The sequence below is a fragment of the Sinocyclocheilus rhinocerous genome, unplaced genomic scaffold (assembly GCF_001515625.1).
Source record: "Sinocyclocheilus rhinocerous isolate Xijiao unplaced genomic scaffold, SAMN03320098_v1.1 scaffold904, whole genome shotgun sequence".
NCBI lineage: Eukaryota > Metazoa > Chordata > Actinopteri > Cypriniformes > Cyprinidae > Sinocyclocheilus > Sinocyclocheilus rhinocerous.
In genome coordinates, this window is record NW_015658509.1 from 671,714 (window position 1) to 685,168 (window position 13,455).

General features: G+C 36.9%; 1 protein-coding gene across 1 annotated transcript in view; it reads right to left on the bottom strand.

The window, feature by feature from the left end:
* Nucleotides 1-9,571: 9,571 nt before the first annotated feature.
* The window catches only part of LOC107722288 (lysyl oxidase homolog 1-like), a 17,173-nt gene continuing 13,289 nt past the window's right edge, over nucleotides 9,572-13,455 (bottom strand). The window contains exons 4-7 of the mRNA XM_016530581.1: nucleotides 11,067-11,223; nucleotides 10,855-10,950; nucleotides 10,054-10,169; nucleotides 9,572-9,693 (exon numbers count right to left, since the gene is read on the bottom strand). Of these exons, the coding sequence (XP_016386067.1) occupies nucleotides 9,687-9,693; nucleotides 10,054-10,169; nucleotides 10,855-10,950; nucleotides 11,067-11,223 (376 nt within the window). The 3' untranslated portion in view covers nucleotides 9,572-9,686. The remainder of the gene's footprint in view (nucleotides 9,694-10,053; nucleotides 10,170-10,854; nucleotides 10,951-11,066; nucleotides 11,224-13,455) is intronic.

The window sequence follows — 13,455 nt, forward strand, 5'->3', positions numbered from 1 at the left end:
TTCTGACTTGTTTCGAGATATAATAAAGTCAAACTAAGAAACGTTTCATTGCAAATTCTGGGTCATGCTTTATTTGCACATGAATACATACAGAGGCCCAAAAAAGTATATGAACACTTAATCCACTCTTAAAATCTCATTGCAGCAAACCAAGCTGTGTGTGTGTGTGTGTGTAGATTTTTGTATGCACAAGTCTGACAACAGTCAGTGCTGCACACAGAGATCTGATCTCACCATCATCCAGTCCATCTGGACTGTTCTTTCTCATGAAGAAACAGGAAAAAAAACTCAGACTAAATCCAGAAGAACTGTGGCAACGTCTCAATAAATCTTCCTGCAAAGCTACCTGAAAAACTATGCACACATGTACCAAGGACAAAGGCTTTTTAATGCAAAGGGTGCTCACACCAAATGTTGATTTGAATGTTTGGAAATGTAAACAGCAAAAGAAAGAAATATGACTTAACTTTTTTTTGGTTTTTTTTGGTGAAAATACTAATGGCCTAAGACTTTTGCACAATAGTGCATGGAAGTATTACTCAATATTGTTCTGTAATTGAATTACAGTTACTTATGATGCAATTGCATTAAATACTGTATAGACTATAAAACAATTCTATATAAAAGAGTCATGAATTTAACACCAACATCTAACTTCTAGGCCCGGTTTCACATACAGGGCGTAGCTTAAGTCAGGACTCGGCTTTAGTTAAATTAGGATATTTAAGTAGCTTTTATAAAATAAATAAATAAATAAAAATCCTTAGAGAAATACATTACTGGTGTGCATCTTGAGACAAAACAATGGCACTGACATATTAAGATCCGTAATTGCAAGTTATTTTCAGTTAAGACAGTTCAAACATGCATTTTAGTCTGGGACTAACCTTAAGCCTTGTCTGTGAAGCCGGGCAAAAATGTACATTTTAAATGTAACCTTCTCCCTTTAAATACTTCGATCAGTTAAAGAATAATTAATGCACTTTTATTTTATTTAACTGAAATAATTAAAAGAGCAGCTTCACATCTATCCTTGCGAAGGTTGATATAGGATTTAGAAAATAATTAGTAAGAAGTAATAATGTAATGTAATACTGTTGAAGACGTAATTAATTGTATAATATAACACTATTTTATATACACACACACACACACACACACGTATACATAAACACATGGTGTGTGTTGTTGAAAGTTATTAAATAAAGATCCATGTTTTGAGGACAAACAATCAGTTTGTGCTTCGTAATCTTGCGTTACATCAGCTGTTGTCTGTCTCTTGTTGTCTACTTGTGTACAGCATTCATCACGTCCCTGCAAACAAACAGATAATGTAATCCAAACTTTATTTAAACTTTTAACCGATGCCTCTGGCTGATTTCTAGACGATGACTTAGTTTTTATTTAATGATGGGACTCATTGTTTATGAATGATAATCATGCCTGTAAGCTACTGATGCACTGCAACGCACTTTCACAACATGATGTGCTATTAAGCATCGTAGTTCTCTTGACCATCATGATGAAATTATCTTTATTTTATGTTTGGGTCCCAGAGATCCCAATGCTGTATGTGAGATAGATCGATAGATAGATCTTTGTGTTTCATTAATGCCTTATTCTACATCCCTAATCCTACCCAATACCTAAACTTAACAACTACCTTACTAACTATTAACAAGCAGCAGATTAGGAGTTTATTGAGGGAAAAGACGTAGTTAATAGTGAATAAGTGTTCCCTATTCTAAAGTGTTACCAAAATTTCAGCTGTAAAGCAGCTCTACAGAGGACATTAGTGTCATTATTCAGCTCAATTCAGTCCAATAACTTTGTTGCATGGTCTGAACTGAGCATTCATGGCCCGGTGGCCTCATGCCTTGGTAAAGGTCCTGTGAGATTTGGGATCGGCTCTCTTGAGCCATCGTGTCCCAAAATTGTCAATGTTTTAAACCCTAGCATCGTGGATTTAAAGCCTCATCAGGACTTAGAAGCTACTGATGAAGAACCTGTAAAATAAGCAACTCCGGAGCCGTTCCCAGTCATTTGTTCCAATTGTCTGAGAGTCTATAGACAAGCGTATCCCTGCGACAATTGTGCCCTCTGTTAGCAGCACCTCTGTAATGAGAATTTATTCCCCCATTGCTCCCTCCGTATGGCCTCCCTTGTTGCCTCAGGAACGGCCCATTTGCGAGTAACCGAGAATTGAGGCTGTGGAAAATGATCTTCACCGAGGACAGTTGTGATAGTTGAATTATTTACCACGGCGCTCTGTCTTCCTCTTCACATCTAACAACAGTTCAAGATAATCTCCCACTGAGTCCGAGTTGTTAATCATTTGATTTAATGGCGGAGAACGGCTCTAGTCTGGAGATAAATCACAGCGACATCCAGACCACTGCGTCGTGTGAGAACAGAACAAGCAAACTCGTGTTTGCTCACTACACAAACATCTCAGGTCGACTGCCTGCTCTTTAATTTTCTATTTACTTAATCATCATAAGTCATGCTCGATGAATATTGAACAGCAGATCAAACGCTTCATTGAATTTGTACATAAGCCATTGGACTTCTCTAGCTACGGATTTACGTCCACCCAAATAATCAGATTGATAAGCTTTCCCAGCTAACAAAAATGTGTTCCAAGAAAGTTTTTCTAACATTGCATTAAGTTAAGTTCCAAACGTTCAGTTTAACTGTTTTAAAAAAGGTGTATACTTGCTTATACAGACGCTAAAGGAACATGCAAAGATTATGAGAATGTTATTTTTTGGACATTCTGAAACAATTTTAAAAACCATTAGATGTCTGTTTCGGAAATATAATGTTCCATGGACGATGTATAAATAACGTTTTTATTCGAATGTTTTGAGAACATCATTAAAGACCAGATAACTCTGAACAAACGTTCTGTTAACATTACTGAAAGAACTTTTGCTCATAACTTTGAGAAAACCTCAAAGCCAAAGTTCTGGGAACATTCCCGGTTTGCTCGGTTCATGTAAACACCTGAATTAACTTTCAATCGGATTGAAAGGGTTGGTGTAAACCTGAAACAATCTGATCAACAAGATGAAAAACTAAGCAAGTAAATGCTTGAATCCAACTATTTTATCAATTGGATTCAAAAATACCCTGCACACGTGCAAATACCACAATGCATGTTACATATGTCTTACATTAGGGCCTTTCGCACCGCTTTAGTTCCAGAACTAAATGTACAGTACTAAAGTACTGGGACGATTTTGCGCGAACTATTTCCCAGCACCATTTAAAAGGTTGCATTTGCACCGAGAGTGTGTACTAAGAAGTGACGTAAGCCGGTCGACAGCGTCGTCATTTGTGCACGGCGTTCAACAACAGAAACAAAGAAGAACAACATTAACAACAGGAGGATGGAGGACGCTGTGATCGGAGCTGTTTTTGTTGTGTCTCGCGGGTTTCACAATAATGGACATGGAAAGTCGACGTATACGTAAAGCGATTGAAAGAACGGAAAGGAGGACTAAGAATCTCCAACGACAACTGGCAGTGCTACATTTGCTACAAGTGCCTGCACTTCAGCGTCCGTCCATCTATCGCTGTTCTCCATACTTGCGAAATAAGTTGACACAATGTTTACACGGCGTTTTAAATCATGGCGGGTGAGGGCGTTTTCGTACGCGTTTGGCCAATCAATGTCTACTTACGTCACGATTAGTACCAGTTGTGCTGGTTAGACCCTGCTCCGGAGTAGGAGCTAATTTGGTTCTCGAAAAAGGCAGTCCGGTACTAAAATCGCACCCAGTTCCAGCGGTGCGAAAACGCCAAAAAGTGGGTAGTTCCACAATTAGTTCTGGTACTATGAAAAGGTTCCCGCGGTGCGAAAGGCCCTATTATGAACCGGTCAGTGTAGGCGACCTAAATATTTGTTATATAAGCTCAAGCTAAAATGGCATTTATGCTCTGGTGAAATTATTGCAGTGGCTTTCTTCGTTTCTGAATTGTATGAGTCATAACGAGCTTCATAATGCGAATAACTTAATTGAAGAACTGTTACATGTTGTTGCGTCACTCGAGTGTTTGACTCCATCTGCCCTCAAACAAGAAATATGAAAGTATTTTCCATTGTCTTTCTTGAAATGTTCCATATTCCAACCGAAAATACCATCTTGTTAGTCTGAGCTGGTTTTCAGACAGTCTGTCCAAGCTAGTTTAGATGGTCAGCCAACTGGTCTTCAAGCCCGAACAGGTGATAAGGTTAAATCCTCTCTAAAACCACCAAACTAGATCAGCCTGAGTAGTTTAAATCAGTCTGGTAATAATGCCAGAATGCCAGAAAAAACAGCCGGTTGATGCTGGTTTGCTGGTCTAAGCTGAAATGCCAGATTCTTATGATTCATATTCGCCCTTCTAATCTTCTAGCCTGGCATTTATCTCTCTCTCTCTCTCTCTCTATTCGCTGTCATCTTTGCTCTCTTCTCGTTGAGGGCTTGCAGACCTCATGACCGTTCTCTCAGTGAAGGAAATCTGGGCGGTCAGCTCGCGCATGTGTTTACTCTAAAACCGAAGCACACGTATTACTTGGCGCTCGGCTGAAAATGGCTCCTCGTTCTGTTTTTAATCTGATGTCATCTTAGTGGAATTCACTAATAGGTCTCTGACTCGGTCTTAGCCCTCTTATTTGGCGACATTTGAAAACACACAAGCATGTAGTCTATAAACTGCACAGTTCTCACTTTTTCACAACAGTGAGAAACCCAAAATGTAGTCAACATTAAAAAAACAGTATTTATGCTAAATAGTACACAGCCAATACTAAATAGCCAGAAAGTACAATGGCTGATTTGAAAAGCAGACAAAAACTACAATAATAATATATAGTACATATTTATTTATGCATGCATTTATGCATTTTATTTATTTATACATGCATGGATTCATTCTTATTTATATACCCAAAAAGGGTATCAGCTGGTAAAAAAAAATATATATTTTGTTGCTTAGCCTTCATCTCATAGTGTTCTCCAGCTTAACAAAGGCTGATTGTGTTCTGGTTTGTCCCTCTTGTAAACTTTGGCATCACTGTCTTTTTCAGAAATTACATGTTTATTGGTTTTCATATTACATATCAAAGCAGGCTGATACAAAACAAAAAAATGTATAATCAGACTCTGATGGAAAAATCATGTGCCGAACCCTAAGCATGTGTGTTTATTTTGAGGAAGAAAATACATGTGAAGTGTTCTTAAAGTGCAAGAAAGGAAGTGAAAAGAAACAATTAAGTATTTAACTGTGATGATTTGAGCAGTGTAGATTGTTCTTTAAAGATGCAGTGGATGTGATGTGAAACTTTGCTCTTATAGAGTTCTTATTACTGGCCTAATTCTCAATCAAAATGTTGTTTCGGTACACCAAAACCGCTGGCATTCAGTACAGTACATGTTCTGTGCAAACACAGATGGCAAACTTTTTTCCCTAAAACTCTGCCACTTTAGCAGTTTGATGAGTGTGTGGTGGAACTGTATTTTCTATTTAATTCAGATTGTCTGAACTCAAAAAATTAAACAGCACTTGCACTAAAAAGCTGGTATAACCTTCAGTCTTTATTTAAAGATCCAGTATGAACTCTAAGACAGATGATTCGGAGCACAAAAAAATAAAAAATAAAACCGACAACCACAACAATGATAACAACAGTTCATTTCAAAGAGATTGATGTGCACCTGTTCTGGACCACAAAACCAGATAGCAACCAGACGCAACTTTACTGTCTACACTATAAACAATGTTACAATAATCATTTATACAGATTATAAAGAGATACGATAAAACAAAGTCCGTTCTGCATTTGATCTGGATCGTGATAATGGAAAACACTGTAACATGTTTTCATAATAAAAGAACTGCTCACCGCAGATAGGAATTCGTTTAGCTTTGGTTGAAGCGTGTGATGCATCATAACACACGCTCCATTCACACATATCCAACGACCCTCAGAAAGCTTGTTTTGTATGCATTTAACTGAATTTATTAGATTATAGCATGTGTAACTGATTATTAGCATATGTTGGATGTTTCACGTTTAGGGCTCTTCAAGTGTAGCATCATAAGGAGCTCTTTATCACTGCATAATTTATCTTTCTCTTTCCGAGGTAGGTATAGATGGTATTAAGATTGTCAGTAACATCAAGTTATGCAATGTTAGCTTTGCAACAGTAGTATCATCTACATCTGTGTTTTATTTAACGATCAAGGCATAAACTACTATTTCAGATACAAAGAAATATGAATTCCTGGAGTTTAACACAAGTACAGCATTCCCCTCCACACAGTACATGAGAACAGTGGGTATGAATATAATAAGATAAAATAAAATCATTTCTTACCTAGCTAATGGCATGCATCAGTGGGTTAACTGTATCATATATGGCGACCTGTGGCAGCTGACCAGTGTTGGCAGTTAAAGAAACAATAGATCCGTTCCAACATGGACGTCAGTACAAGTAAATTACAACAACAGGTTTACAAGCTTAACACTCAAGGAATATTCCTGGGTTCAATAAAATTAAATATAAGTTCAATATAGCCCTTGTGACATAATGTTTCTGTAGCTCAAATAATAGATCATGGTGTTAGCAATGCCAAGGTCATGCGTTAGATTCCCAGAGAATGCATGAACTGATAAAATACATACATTGAATGCAATGCAAGTCTTTTTTTTTTTTTTTTGATAAAACTGTCTGGTAAATGCATAAATGTAAATGTAGGTCATGCTGCTAACAACAGCAAGGTCATGGGTTTGAATCCCAGGGCACGCATGAACCAGTAAAATGCATACCTTGAATGCAATGTAAGTCACTTTGTATAAAAGTGTCTGCCAAATGCATAAAGGTAAATTAAGATCGTGGCGCTAGCAACAGCAAGGTCATAGGTTCAATTCCCAGGGAATACACTGGCTGATAAAATGCATACCTTGAATGTAATGCAAGTCTCTTTTTTTTGATAAAACTGTCTGGTAAATGCATAAATGTAAATGTAGATCATGCTGCTAGCAACAGCAAGGTCATGGGTTCGATTCCCAGGGAATGCATTGGCTGATAAAATGCATACCTCGAATGCAATGCAAGTCACTTTGGACAGAAGCGTTTGCCAAATGCATAAATGTAAATGTAGATTGTGGCGCTAGCAACTGCAAGGTCATGGGTTTGATTTCAATGGAATGCATGAACTGAAAAAATGCATACCTTGAATGCAATGCAACTCTTGTTTGGATAAAACTGTCTGGCAAATGCATAAATGTAATTAATATAGATAACCACACACACACAAAAAAAAAATAGTTACAAAAAATCATTACAGTTTTACAGCATTTACAATAGAAGTGAATGGGGAAAATCCATAAACATTAAAATACTCACTGTTTCAATAGTATAGCCACAATATGCTAACAATATGGATGATTTTAGTGTGTGAAAAAAAAAAGAAAGAACACATTTTCTGAGTAAAGTTACATCCAATTTTACAACTTCTTTGCCAAGACAATTACAGCTCAAATAATGCACAATTTTTAACTTCATTTTGTGTTGGTAAGCAACATTATGCCACAAATTCAGTCAGTTAATTCTTGTATTGAACTCAAAATATTAATTTAACCAAACAGAGCTTCAGATGCTTGTAGGGGGGAACGTCTCAAGTATAGTCTGAATTTAACTAGTGTGCATTATTGGATTATCAGTGGACTGACGTACAAGGCAATATTACAAGCCAATTTAATGCAAATCGCAGCAGGTTAAGTAAAAGACTATAATAAGCCACCAAGGTAAAAACACCTTGATAAACTGCCTCCAGCTTTTGGATTCAAGGCTTTTATTCAAAGTGCTTTAATCCCAAAGCCATTTCATTTTTTTTTCATTTTTTTTTCCCAGACCCCTCATTCAAACTAAACCCGTTTTTTACTTAATAGGTTAGCTGGAGGATGACAGACAGGCAGGCCGTTCTCTCATACGACTCTTTCTTCAGTATTGCACCTTCGCTGAAACGGCACAGACAGAGAGAGTCTTGGAAAAAAGAAGGATTGTTTCCAGTTGCTGATTTTCCTGATCTGAATTACAGAATTACAGTTCAACAGTGCCATACCTGATCTCACTTTGCAATGTAACCCACTTAAAAATGGTGAAGGAATTCGACTTAATTGGGGGCAGCGAGTGTGTGTTTTCATGACGTTGGTCTGTGGTGTGCTGTGAAGAGTGTGTTTGATTTTGCATGAGCGTGACAGTATGTGTGCTAGTTCCTTGAACCCAGGTTCACAAGAACAGCACAACAAAAAAAAAAAAGGGAACTAGGAATATACAATAAACAATCACAGACGCACCAGGACATCAATTCACATTGCAATGGAACAGCGCTTCCGTGGAGATTCATCCAGATCTGACAGATCATGACCTATAGGAGCAGAAGAAACAGCCATTTGTTCTGTTAAGTTTCGTAGCTGTACACTCTTAAAAATAAAGACTCTTTATTGGCATTGATGGAAGAGTCTTTAACATCCGTGGAACCTTTCCATTACACAAAAGGTGCTTTATAGTGGAAAAAAAAAATTCTTTAGATTCTTAAAATGTTTACTAAAAAAACAAAAACGTTTCTTTTAAGAACTGATCACTGAAAGATTCCGTAAGGCTCTTCAATTGAATTGCTATGAAAACTCCTTTTGGAAACTTTATTTTCAAGAGTGTAAATGAATATATGCAACACATTATGTAACTATTGATTTATTAAAACACTCAAAAAGCGATTTGTACTTACTGGGAGATTTTGCAGTTTGTTGTCTTGACAAAGCGGCCCGTGTAGTGGATATTGCACCTGACTACATTATTTGTGTAGTCCGATTCATGCACCAAGTACTTTGGGTTAACCTGGAGCTGGAATTTAAAGATAATTTAGACCGTCAATGCTGTGAAAAAGTAAGTGCACCCCATAAAACATATATGTGTGGTCACATGGTTGAAGGTGATATAAGGTTTTACCAAACAACATCAACAATTTGACTTTGAGATATTTTCAACAAAAATTCACCTATCGTCTGTGGAAAAAGTAAGTACACCCCATACATTTAATAGCTCATGGCCGTCTATCAGTCTCTTGCATAATTTTTGCCAATCATTCCACTTTCTGCAGGGAAGTTCAGACTGCTTGCAGTTCAATACTCCTCTGTTTTGAAAGCATTTCAACAGTTAGCCTCAGAGAAGAAGATAATGCTGACCACTTTTAACATCACTATACTTCAGCTATTGTGTTGTTGCTTTGCTGAAGGTCAGAAAGTGAGCGGCTGGGATCTGCCTGAAGAGGCACGTCTGTATCTGTCTTCTTTATGAGCACAGGCTGCATTGCACCAGCATCATCGATATCAAACAGAAGAGTCAGACGACATGCGTGACATCAAACGACTCGTCGTGCCAAACCTTCAGAGAGACGTGTCGTATTCTGTTTGCGTGTGTTAGACGCAAGATATTCTCTGAGAAGACTGTCTTTGAAGGTAATGAAAAATGTGCTCGTGTGAAACAGAAGACGGAGTGTAAATGTTTTGAACAGCACAAAAAAAAAAAAAAGGGAACTAGGAATATACAATAAACAATCACAGACGCACCAGGACATCAATTCACATTGCAATGGAACAGCGCTTCCGTGGAGATTCATCCAGATCTGACAGATCATGACCTATAGGAGCAGAAGAAACAGCCATTTGTTCTGTTAAGTTTCGTAGCTGTACACTCTTAAAAATAAAGACTCTTTATTGGCATTGATGGAAGAGTCTTTAACATCCGTGGAACCTTTCCATTACACAAAAGGTGCTTTATAGTGGAAAAAAAAAATTCTTTAGATTCTTAAAATGTTTACTAAAAAAACAAAAACGTTTCTTTTAAGAACTGATCACTGAAAGATTCCGTAAGGCTCTTCAATTGAATTGCTATGAAAACTCCTTTTGGAAACTTTATTTTCAAGAGTGTAAATGAATATATGCAACACATTATGTAACTATTGATTTATTAAAACACTCAAAAAGCGATTTGTACTTACTGGGAGATTTTGCAGTTTGTTGTCTTGACAAAGCGGCCCGTGTAGTGGATATTGCACCTGACTACATTATTTGTGTAGTCCGATTCATGCACCAAGTACTTTGGGTTAACCTGGAGCTGGAATTTAAAGATAATTTAGACCGTCAATGCTGTGAAAAAGTAAGTGCACCCCATAAAACATATATGTGTGGTCACATGGTTGAAGGTGATATAAGGTTTTACCAAACAACATCAACAATTTGACTTTGAGATATTTTCAACAAAAATTCACCTATCGTCTGTGGAAAAAGTAAGTACACCCCATACATTTAATAGCTCATGGCCGTCTATCAGTCTCTTGCATAATTTTTGCCAATCATTCCACTTTCTGCAGGGAAGTTCAGACTGCTTGCAGTTCAATACTCCTCTGTTTTGAAAGCATTTCAACAGTTAGCCTCAGAGAAGAAGATAATGCTGACCACTTTTAACATCACTATACTTCAGCTATTGTGTTGTTGCTTTGCTGAAGGTCAGAAAGTGAGCGGCTGGGATCTGCCTGAAGAGGCACGTCTGTATCTGTCTTCTTTATGAGCACAGGCTGCATTGCACCAGCATCATCGATATCAAACAGAAGAGTCAGACGACATGCGTGACATCAAACGACTCGTCGTGCCAAACCTTCAGAGAGACGTGTCGTATTCTGTTTGCGTGTGTTAGACGCAAGATATTCTCTGAGAAGACTGTCTTTGAAGGTAATGAAAAATGTGCTCGTGTGAAACAGAAGACGGAGTGTAAATGTTTTGGCCTTCTTTGAGAACGTTACCTTGAGTATATAGTTTCCTGGCTGAACATCACTGATGTCAATCCATTGGCAATCAATATCTGCATTGTATGTGTCATAGCAACCTGGACTGAGACCCTGGAAAATTAAAGCGAATGAAAACAGTAGTTGTTAGTAAAAAACAATGACTAATGGAAAATTACTAAAAATGATGAAAAACAAGCGTTTGAAGAGAATGCGTCTCAGACGTGTACCTGGGTGTGTGAAGTACAGGCGTATCGTTTGAGATGGCCGAAGTCGCAGGTCGTGTCCTCCAGACAGAAGCTGGCCTTGTGTCCCTCCGCCACCTTCCGGCCGCTGCTGACCTCTAACAGATCGTAGTGACTGAACTCATCCATACTGTGGTAATGTCTGATCAGAGAGAGAGAGAGAAGAGACGACACTGAAATCTGGGTCTGGAGTACAAAAGAACAAAGGCTATATCATGTAGTGTTATTTTAGTATCATTAACATTATAGTTTATTAATATTTTAAATTGGTTTGATTTTTATATCTTCTACTTTCGTTTTATTACTTTTTACTTTATATGTCTATAGAGTTTTATTCATTTTTATTTCAGTTTTAGTTTTAGTTATACTTGACAACTAGCTGAAAAAAAAGTGAAAATTGTGTTTATATTTTATTCTATTTCAATGGTCAGAGTCAAGTTTATTTTTATTTCAAGTAACATTTTTTTTTTTTTTTAATGGTTTTAGTGTTAGTTCGCACCATTGTACTGTCAGATGACAAAGGTTCTTTATATATACCGTGGTACTGACAATCATTTGTCATGGTGCATGGAACTACAGGTTACTTACAAGAATACCATGGTAGTAAAAAAAAAAAAATTATACAATTTAATTAAAACAAAAATATATAAAATGAAAATAAAATAACCCCAGTTTTCACAGACAAGGCTTAAGCCTAGTCCCAGACTAAAATAAAAGTCTGAGCTGTTTTAACTGAAATAAACTTGCACTGATCTTAAAATATATCAGTGCCTTTGTTTTGTCTCAAGGCACTCACCAGTAATGCTATTTTCTAAGGCACGTTTATATCAAATTATTTAAATATCCTAATTGAACTATTGCCTAATCCTGGCTTAGTCTAAACCCTGTCTGTGAAACCAAGCCTACATCTTGCTAACATTTTGTAAGAGCGTTTTACTTCCTTCTGACACATCCATCCATCAAAATAAATAAATAAACACAAAAATGATTTTAACCCAACCCTTCTTTTCTTTAAAATAAGCATTACATTTGGTTACAGTGAAGCACTTACTGTAAAATAATCTATAAACGTTATAATCTCAATGTAGAAAAAACAAAACAAAAAAAACTTACTGTTTCAATAGTATAGACATAAGATGTAAACAATATTTGTGTTAATTTTAGTGTGGAAAAAATAAGCACATTTTTTTCTGTATGTTTTCAAAATTTAGACACCATTCATTATTATTGTTATTTTTTTATTTCCCTCTAGTACAGCCACCAATAAATAAATGAAGATTAATAAACATTCAAATAATAATTTCAAGCAATGCTCTTTCTTTCTGGTCAAGTGTTTGAAATGCAGGAATATTTCAGCTGACTCTACATGTCATGGTGCTGTTTCTTACCGTCTGCTGGGTCTTTTGGCAAAAATGTTTTCTTGGAAAGCTGTGGTAATACCTGAAGGGCTACAGCAGGGAAAACAGGTACTTTCCTCTGACAGAGTTTCCACAGGGATACTATATTTCCCTTAATATGCCAAGCATATTAAATCTTATTTGATGAGGGCATGACAGACATTTCAGGGGCCTATAGCCAAATCCCTGAGCAAACTACATTTAAATGACAGATCATACACACACAGATACAGACAGACAGACACACACACACGCACACAGACACACACGCACACAGACAGACAGACACACACAGACACACACGCACACACACAGACACACACACACAGACACACACACACACACACACACACAGACACACACGCACACGCACACACACACACACAGACAGACAGACACAGACAGACAGACAGACACACACACACAGACAGACACACACGCACACACACACAGACAGACAGACACAGACACACATGCACACACACACGAGTGCCAAAATTGGGCCAGCTAATCATATAAGGCAACTCTCTTCTACATGTGCAACTGATTTATGCTGTAGGATCCCAAATAAATATGGGTTAAAATATAGAGCAGTAGTTAAGCAATCACAAACTGTGAAGAAACCACCTGCTGTCATCTCACTAACAGTAAGTAAATAAATAAAACATGCATACATAAATACATAGAGATTACTGCTACCACAGTTAACTAATAATTAACTACCAAATCCCCCACAGCATCAAAAATGTGTGTTTTTACCAGAGTTAAGTATTTATTTTATAATTAAATAAATAAATAAACAAAAAAAATTTTTGACCCAACCCTCCATTTATATATATTTCTGCAACTAACTACTACTTTTCTATTTACTGTACAATGTGGTTTTGTAGTAGTTGAGCATTACAATGTATAAAGAAACTACAAACAGTCATTTTTTGGTAATACTATATATATATATATATATATATATATATATA